Here is a 9,448-nt window from a genome sequence, read left to right as displayed (position 1 = left end):
AGAAAACAAAAACATAAAAACAGGACGCACAACGGAAACAGTATCGTGGTTGGCATCAACAACGTTAAAAAAAAAATAATGTTTCAAACAAAAGAACAATGATAAAAGTCATATTACAATTATGTCCATTCATTAAACTAGTGGCAAATAAAAACACAAGGGAGTTTTTAGCAAAACACAAGTGGAAGTAGGCTTGCTAACTTACTCCTTCATGTTTTTGGGTGGAAGTAACTTAGCAGCCCTTATATATATATATATATATATATATATATATATATATATATATATATATATATATATATATATATATATATATATATATCAACTGCTTTCTAATAGTTCTTGTAAACAAAAAACTATTCTAATGGTAATTTTGAATATAACATGTTTTCATCTATTTATTTTTTTTTTGAATTTGGAGACAACTTTTCAAACAACATCTTAAAAACTTCTAATGACGTTTACACACACTTACAATACTTTCATTCAATTTTGATTCCTAACTAACCAATAAATTTCATCATTATGGTTTTTATTTTTCTTTTCCAAAAATTATGGCTACAAAATTTGACCTCATTGATAACATAACCATGAATAACAAATACAAACCGTGAAGATTCAAGATGATAATTAGAATGTGGAGATTTCAAAATTTCAAGAATCAAGATCAGATTGATTTATTCGATATGGTTTTTATGATTGAAAGAGTATGCATTAGTTCTATTTCTATATGAACTTTTACAAACTAATAAGATTTACATTATTTAAAGTTATTTTTATATGATCATTAATCTTTACTGTTTTTATTTGTTATGTTTTATTATTGTTTTTAAAACATTTGTATCATAGTTATTCAAAAAAAAAAATTACTAACTTTTGTTGTTCCTGATATTAGAAGAGAGCAAAATTCAATGCACTTTGTTGTTCTCGATAAAGTAGTTGGCCCTTTACTTTCACAAAGAAAATAAAAACTAAAGAATAAGATTACATTTAATTAAAAAATATATAATCTAGATATTCTCTCCGTTTTTAAATATAAGCAAAATTGACTTTTAGGTTTATTAAATTAATGATGTATGTGGTTCATATTATGGACAACATACATCATTAATTGAATGAACCTAAAAAGTCATTTAAATTATGGACAACATATTATGGAGTATTTATTTCGTAACAAAATAAATTTAGATTTCAGTTTAATTTAAATTAAAGGATCATTATATATGTTTGTGGTGCACTAGGTTAACTTTATCGAGAATACCTAAGTTAACTTTAAAGGATCGTTATATTTAGCCGCGACAAACCTAATTTTTTAGAATACTGACCCGCTGACCGTGTAATTGTTGAAATATACAGCGGTCATGAAATATAATAGCTGCTGCAATGAGAGCATGCATATATATGCAAAATACTTGACCAACATTAAAAATAGCTCAATTTTTTTAGTAAAAAGTAATTTTGCCTCTTAAGAACATTTACGAAAAATACATTGCCAATATATATAGTAATTAAATTTACTACGCAATAGCATTTATTAAAAATATTTTCTTCTTGTGATCTATTAAAAATATAGCCAATATATACTCTAATTTCACATGATTAGAGCTGCATTTAGGAGTATGTTCCAAGTATCAGGTAGTCCTGGTAGGCACCAATGACTACAATCAATGCCAGTTGGATCCTTAGTATAGATAGAAGGATGTGCATCTTTTCTTAGTTGTGAGAGAAGTGTTATGTCAAGTAGATAAACCTGCTTCTTCATGTTCTTTAACACTTTGTTCACTACATCATTTGCAGGAGGTAGAGGGGCCGGATATGTGGTTCCCGGTAATGGTTCAACTTCCCCGCTACATGTCTTCTTCGGTTCATTCCAATCTTGCCCTCTGGATTCAAGGAGAAAGGGAAATCATTAAAATAATTTTTTGAATCTCTCATGTAAATGATAAACGATACGAAGAAAACTTGCTCTTCACTCTAATTAAAAGTACGTATTGGTGTAAATGAGCATATAACTAGAAGTTACTTACTTATTATGAGTAGGGGAAATTCCTTGAAAGAAGAGTTTAGTTTTAGTAGGGTCAACATTTGCATCAACCCAACCAGCCCAAGTGGTCAATCCCTTATAAAATGCATCCAAACGGTCCATGTCCCTCACTAGATTAGAACCATCTCTGATAAAATCCCACCTGAATGAAGCAAGCCAAATAACACATTCATCACTTTGTTACGTGTAAAGCATGTTCAGATGTTCAGATCAACAGAAAGTTTGACAAAATCATAATTATGTCACTCTAATTTTGCTAAAATTTACAATTTATAATTTTAATAAAACTGTATTACTACCGTAGTTTCCTCAAATCACCTCAATTCAAATATACATTCAATTGTGGTACTACATAATAAATAGTATTATTGTAGACTAAAACATACCCTCGTAAATCTCCAGTGTGAATCCACCAATGCCAGGAGTTGAAGATCAACATGTCCATGTCTACCCATGCTTTACCAGCTTTTATAGAGTCCAGGGTAAGCACTCTACCAACATCTTCTTGAATTATGTCCACCAAATATGGTGTACGGTATAGTTGTATGGTTACTCCATAGTCCTGCGCAATATCACCAAGTATCACTACCACAGTTTCATTTTGGGTGGTTTATTAAATTTCAAATAATAATATCATTGATATTATTATATTAGGGATATAAATGATCGGATATCCACGGATATGGATATATAGTAGCTCTCTCTAAGAGTGAAAATTTAATCTAGTTCTTTGTAATTTTCTTGCGGCTCAATCTAATTTCTCATAAAATCAACCCAAAGTAGTGTCATAGTTTCATACAAGAGACGAATTAACCCATATGTTATAATGAATTAATGATTAATTGATATGTTTTAAATTTTTTAAAATAAGAATTTGAAGATAAAAAATATATATTTTAAGAGCATATTCATAACATAAAAATGTGCAGCTGAAATAAGTAGTTAGTTTTTGAGTCCCATAAATTTGAACAAATTAAATTGCTAAAGTAAATTTGTTCAAGAAAAGATTCGACAAAAACTAGTTATTAAATAGTTAACTTTAAGAGTTGTTGATATAAATAATAACAAAAGCATACCCATGATTGATGTTGATTACACAAAAATAAAGAATAAAAATAAAATTAGAGAGTCTCCAACTTGTAAGTGTATGTTTGGTATGGCGGTGGGTAGAATTGATTTTGATAAAATTGATTTTGAGAGAATTGATTTTGATTAAAAGTGAGTTGAAGGTGAATTGATTTATGTTTGGGTACACTTTACTAAAAGTGATTCTTATGACTTGATGATGTTTGGATAGTTTGAATCAAAATTGATTTTGAATATGTAATGACCAAACTATCCTTTTAATTGTATTTAAAAGTAAATATCTCATTTTGATTATATAATTATTTCAACTTATTTTAAATGGATTTTTATTGCTTCAAAAACATTATTTTAAAATGATATTAATTTATAAGAGTTATTTTTAACAATTTTTTTATCAATTGGGTGATTTTTAAGAGAATATAAGCATCAAAGAATGTTGAAAATGATAAATTAATCCATTGTAAACAAAATTATATATAATTTCTTAATTAATACATAATTACAGATTTTTTTAAGCCTTAATTATAGATTAAAAATAATAGGACTTTTTTAGATAATACCTTAATTATAGATTTTTAAAACCTTTAAATATACATGTCAAACAAAAAATTGAAGAAAAAAAACTTTAAAATTTAGAGAATTTAATTTCAAATATATATTATGTTAATGGGTTTGTTTAGAAAAGAAAGTAAATGGGCGTTGGAGCCCAATAATTCCTTCCTCAACCTGGTGATTGCAGTTCTGCAATTGATAGGCATGGCGGCTGAGTAAAAGAAAACCAGGAAAATAAAAAACCAGGGATGCTGGGTGAATATGGAATGTCCTAAAATCCATATATTTGCGTCGTGTTCTTCTTCTCTTGAGCACAAGATCGTGAATGTTAAAAGGTAATAAAAAGGGTAATAAAGGAAGAAAGGGGGTTATTTATTTGACAGCATACAGTAAACGATAATTGATTTTGCGGCTCACCGCAAAAGCTAGGATTTGTGGCTTCTCCTAGAATCACGTTTGCAAGGCTGAATCGCTTTTGGAAGAGACAACCAAACACACTTGAAAATTGAAAAACCACGGCAAAAGCTTTGAAACCTGCGTTTAAGCGTTCCCACCGCGGAACCAAACAGGCACTAAATTGTTGCAATCATAGGTTGACATCCTCTCGCTTGAGGGTGATAATAGGTCGAGCTCAGTCAGACTTTGTTTAAATAGGTTAGTTTTAGACCTAGTTAGAAAAATTGAAGCATGAGTCTAGTCTATTACATGTTAAAGATTAATTTTTTAAGTTTGGTTTGATCCTTTTAAAATTATGGCCCAATCTATAGCCTCTTTAAAAGCTTATTTTGTGTTAAGACTTTTAAAAAGAACATGTGACTTCTACTTTGAAAAAGGCTAATATGTCAATAAATATCTAGATTTAGTGTTGAGGCTTTATTTCGTTTTATTATTTGTGTATAACTTTCCCACACTTTTTAAAAGATAATCTAGACCTTTGATATTATTATATAATATTATATTTTAACTATATATTCTATAGATCCGTTTGACATGCATAATATAGTTTTAGATAGTCTAAGTTTGATCTATTTAAATAAATAAGTTCTTTAAAGAGTCTTAACTTGACTATTTTACTTGAGTTAATTGAACCAGACTTTGTGTAGATTAGGTTATAGACTCTTGTCGGGCAGCCTAATCTAGTCTTATTCAAATATCTCTATGGAAAATGATGGAGTAACTCAATATCGAGACCTTCAATTTCGAGCTTAATATCTTTGGTGAATTCTGAATTGTCTATATATCAATGACAAACCTATCATTTTACATGTAACAAGTTTTAGCAACAGAATATAACAATTTTAAATATAACTACTTTTAGTAAGAGAGGGAAAGAACCCGCAAAAGAAACAAACAAAATGATGACACACAAGGTAATATTATACATATTCACTCACTATAGTGTCCTATGTGTGTGAGTCTAAGACAGTAAACAAGAACAACTATTACCCGGAAGAAGACAGTAGACATTGGTTCTTTCCTAGAAAAGCTTGTAGTGACATTCGGAACCGACGCATGAATCATACAAGACAATGATTCCCACATGTTTAGACTCAATGAATCACCCACAAACATTATCTTCTTATCCTTCCACCTATTCAAAAAATCCTCTCCATTGAACCTACACCACAGAAATGATTACTCATTACATTTGTACTAATCATTAGGAAAAGAAATTCAGTAGACTAATTACATTACAAAATATTAATTGTCACATATATAGACTTAAATAAACATGTTTTCCTTTCTAGGGAAACATGAAATTGTTAGCAGCAAAGATCAAACACTATAGTAAGAAACAAAGAATTTTTTATATGTGACATATCACAAAAAGGGTTTAATAAACATGAACATATATACAAACTAACAATACCTTGGTAAAGCACATGAATCAGGCTTCCAAGAGTATTTAAGATACTGATTATCAGGTCTTCCATATTTTTTGCAATCAAACTGAGCTTCAACGAAGGGACAGCTTGAAGAATCATAGAGAGGATATGAAGAGTCAATCACCCAACTTCCAAAGAACAAATTACAATTATTTGACTTTTGTGCTCTTGCTGGGTGCATGGATATAAGGAGATTTAGGCTAAACAGAGAGAGCAAAAACAATGTATGGACATTGAAAGCCATATGGTCCTATTTTGGTGGTCCAAAAACTGTGAAAGAGAATATTAATCTGATATATGTTCTAGTTGATGTGTATATATATAGAAAATTTAGAAAAACTAGTGCCATATGTGGACTTCAAATCACATCGAGGGTAGGTGATAGAGAACAAATATTTCAAAAAAAAGAGTAAAGTGTCGTAAAGTGAAAAAAAAATTTATTTGGAGATGCAGGGTATCGAACCCTGTACCTCTCGCATGCAAAGCGAGCGCTCTACCATTTGAGCTACATCCCCATCTGATATCTTCATCAAACTAAAATAATATAACATATATTCTGTAATTTGTTTTTTTATGGGTACAAATTGGCTTTTGAGCAAATAAGAATAAATGTATTTGTTTGTAAAGGTAGAAGAAATGCAAATAAGTTGATGGTGTTTCTCCAAGTCAAATTAATAGACGTGCTTATTATTAATTGATTTTTGTAGGTTAATAAATTGTTATTTTATTTCAAGTTTTTTTTTAACCTTTTTGCTAGCAATGGATTTACTTGATGCAAATTATTATTAATTATGAGAATATATGTACTCACAATATATATGTGCTTTTCTTCTATTTTTATTCAAAAATGGTTGAAGCAAAACTAACAAATTATGCATATGGAATTGATAGAAGAAAACGATGGAATGTAGAGCATGTCGCATAATTAGTTTTGCACACACAATTTTTTTTTTATTGTTTATGATATATATTTTCCGTACAACAATTAGTCATTGTTTTAATTAGTTTTGCTGCCATTTTTTAATTTGATAGTACTATATCTTTTTGGAAGTGATGATTCAAATCATGGTTATGTGCTTAAAATGGGTTCATGTTGCATTCTGCCCTATGAGATTTGAATCAGGCAACCTTGAGATTCAAATATGCTGGATTGAATCATAGTCGAAGGGTCGGAAGAATGGCTCAAATCACGCCCTTTTATCTATGTAAACAAGGTATTTCATAAACAAATTAAGAGAGCTAAAAAAATAGTGAACGTGAAGTTGTGTTGGGGTTTTCATGTTGAGAGCTTTTTGGTGAGGTTCTTTGGTTGATAAATACATTGTAAGCACCTTGTGTAACTAAGAATCATCAAAGAAAGGATTTGAGTTTTCTTGATTAAAAAACTTTGAGTTAAGGGTTGAGAGTAAGGGAAAAGGAGGAAATTAAAGTTTGTTCAAGTTAAATGTTTAAGGTTAATTTATTGTAATATTTTCCTATCTTTCATAAGTACTCATTGATAGTGAATCATAAAATTGTTTTCTCCCTATAAATATAGATCAATTTTCGGTTTGAACTGCGTAAACAATCACGATGTCATTCCTTTACTCTCTATTTTTGATATCTGGTTTGATTGTTTGTTTTGTTTTGGACATTGGTTCTAGATTTGTCATTGGTTGAACCGTGATTTGTTAGAATGTTTAGTTTTAGTTGTCATTGTTATTTGTTTCGCATTTTTTTTTTGAATTGACAACAAGTGGTGCCGTATGTGGGAATGGAACAAATCTTTCAAGTGTGCACCATGGGTACACATTGGGATATCAATAATTTTTTCACAACAATGATTTTGGTCTATAGAAAGTGAAGATGGAAGCAATCTTGATTCAACGAAAATGTGTGGATGACTTGAAGGGCCGGGCAAAGATGTCGGTCACTCTGACTCAATCGAAGAAGACAAGAATGATAAATAAGGAAATAAGTGACATGATATTGTGTATTGGAGAAATAGTTTTGAGAAAAATCACAATGGAGAAAACTAGGATGAAGATATGAACCTAGTTAGAACCGCTTTACATGACCAAGTCGTTGTCACATTGGTTTATGAAACAAAACTTTATTCATTTAAGATGGTAGATTCAAAATTTCTAGTGAAGAAATTGACGAAATTCAACAAAATCATTGATGTTTTGCATAATATTGAAGTGAACTTGATTGTAAGGATAAAATCGCACTCTTTATGAAAATGAAATTATTATCACCTTGGAGGAAGTTCAATCGTCCGTTAAGACTAATGAGTTAAACAAGATAAAATACTTCACGGGGAGACATACATAGGAAAGGTTGAATGTCTCAAGAGGAATGAGTATGAGTAGAGGAAAAGACAAATCGGAGTACATATGTTTCCATTGTCACAAGACCGGCCACATAAAGAGGTATTGTCTCGATAATGGGTAAGGATGACTCCGTGCAATTGGTGATTTCTTTGGACGATGGTTAGGATATGGTAGGTGAATTCATGGTGACAAATCAAAGTACAAATGTTTCAACTGTCATAAGACTAGTCACTTTAAGAAGTATTGTCTCGAGTCTGGTGAAGTTATAGAGGAAGACAACCAATCGTGGCTCCTAACTATTTTCCGATAAGTGATGCAGAGGAATGAAGGAAATTAATCAACTATAGATGTGCGAGTATGCATACCTGGTGTGTTGTGCTCTAAATGTGGCTGAAGAGATGCAAGAATTGGAACCAAGGACACTAAGACTTTGTTTGCGAGTTTGGAGGGGAAGGGGGAAGGCTTGGGAAAAAAGGAATGAGCAATTGGAAGAAATAGAGGAAAATGGACGGGGAGGGCTTTGGGGGTTAACTTTTCTTCGTAATACTAAATCTTCCTCATCTGGGGGAACTAAAAAAAATTATTGGAGGAGGGTTTTGGGGGGTTTTGTAGGGTTTATATGAATTCTTCATATTTAATCTATGTTGTTATATTATTTTTAAAATCAATAATCAAGTTGGATGCAAGTAGATATTTAAGGCAAAGGAATGTATGATGGGAATTAAAGAACCAAAGTATAAAGCAAGACTTTTGGCCAATGGTTTTACTAAAGTTAGATGAACTTATTACAATGAGATTCACTCTCAGGTGGTAAGTCATTGTTCTGTAAGAGTACTTTATGATGATTGTTAGTCAATATAATCAAGTTGGAAGAAATGAACGTCAATACCGCATTCTTACATGAAGATCTAAAAGAGTCAGTCTATATGCAACAATCTACGTGAGGACAAGTCTTAAGTGGATTTTTTTTAAGAAACCTTTATGTGTGTTAAAATATAGTCCAAGGCAATGACATATTTTGTTTGAAGAGTTTCCTGTGAAGACAAATTATGTGAGAAATGAGTACGATAATTGTGTTTACAAATTGAATAGTGACGAGAAATTCATTGTCCAACTACTTCTATGTGTGGATGATATCTTAATGACGAGTTATGGCAAGAATGAGATTGGTAAACTCAAACGAAAGCTAAATGTTGAATTTGAGATGAAGGATCTTGGGACTGTGTAAAGAATACTTGGGATGAAGCTAAATATTTTGTGTTGCTATTCACTAGTTGTAGTGATTGGTATGAATTTTTAAGAAACACGGCGCTCTATTGTTTAGGTTGCAATTCATGTTTGTAATTTTATCAAGTCGTCTAACATATATGTTTTTTTAAAGGAAGCTTTCTAATTGCAACAACGTGTCATTCATTTGTTAGACTTAGGGGTGGGAATAGGTCAGGCCGCCCGTTAGGGGCCTATGGCTCGGCCTACTAAAAGTCCGGCTCGGCCTAGTTCGTTTAATAAATGAGTTAAGCTTGAACTTTTTAAAAAGCCTATTAACTTAATTAGGTCGGGCTTAGGCT

At 31.0% G+C, this 9,448-nt stretch overlaps 1 protein-coding gene and 1 non-coding gene across 2 annotated transcripts; both read right to left on the bottom strand.

Annotated features, from left to right (window-relative positions):
- Nucleotides 1-397: 397 nt before the first annotated feature.
- On the bottom strand, nt 398-5,879 carry LOC146932222 (protein trichome birefringence-like 38). Its single transcript, XM_085703876.1, has 5 exons — nt 5,553-5,879; nt 5,129-5,300; nt 2,431-2,606; nt 2,028-2,186; nt 398-1,883 (listed from the first exon to the last, which is right to left on the bottom strand). The coding sequence occupies exons 1-5, from the start codon at nt 5,810-5,812 to the stop codon at nt 1,592-1,594; spliced, it is 1,059 nt and encodes a 352-aa protein (XP_085560002.1). The 5' UTR covers nt 5,813-5,879; the 3' UTR covers nt 398-1,591.
- A 131-nt stretch (nt 5,880-6,010) lies between these two features.
- TRNAA-UGC (transfer RNA alanine (anticodon UGC)) lies at nt 6,011-6,083 on the bottom strand. Its single transcript has one exon. It is a non-coding gene; the product is annotated as a tRNA-Ala (tRNA).
- Nucleotides 6,084-9,448: the final 3,365 nt, after the last annotated feature.

This window comes from Medicago sativa, chromosome 4, assembly GCF_051527215.1.
Source record: "Medicago sativa cultivar Bolivia chromosome 4, Bolivia_mono, whole genome shotgun sequence".
In the NCBI taxonomy this organism is placed as follows: domain Eukaryota; kingdom Viridiplantae; phylum Streptophyta; class Magnoliopsida; order Fabales; family Fabaceae; genus Medicago; species Medicago sativa.
This window is presented reverse-complemented; position numbering and strand designations above follow the sequence as displayed.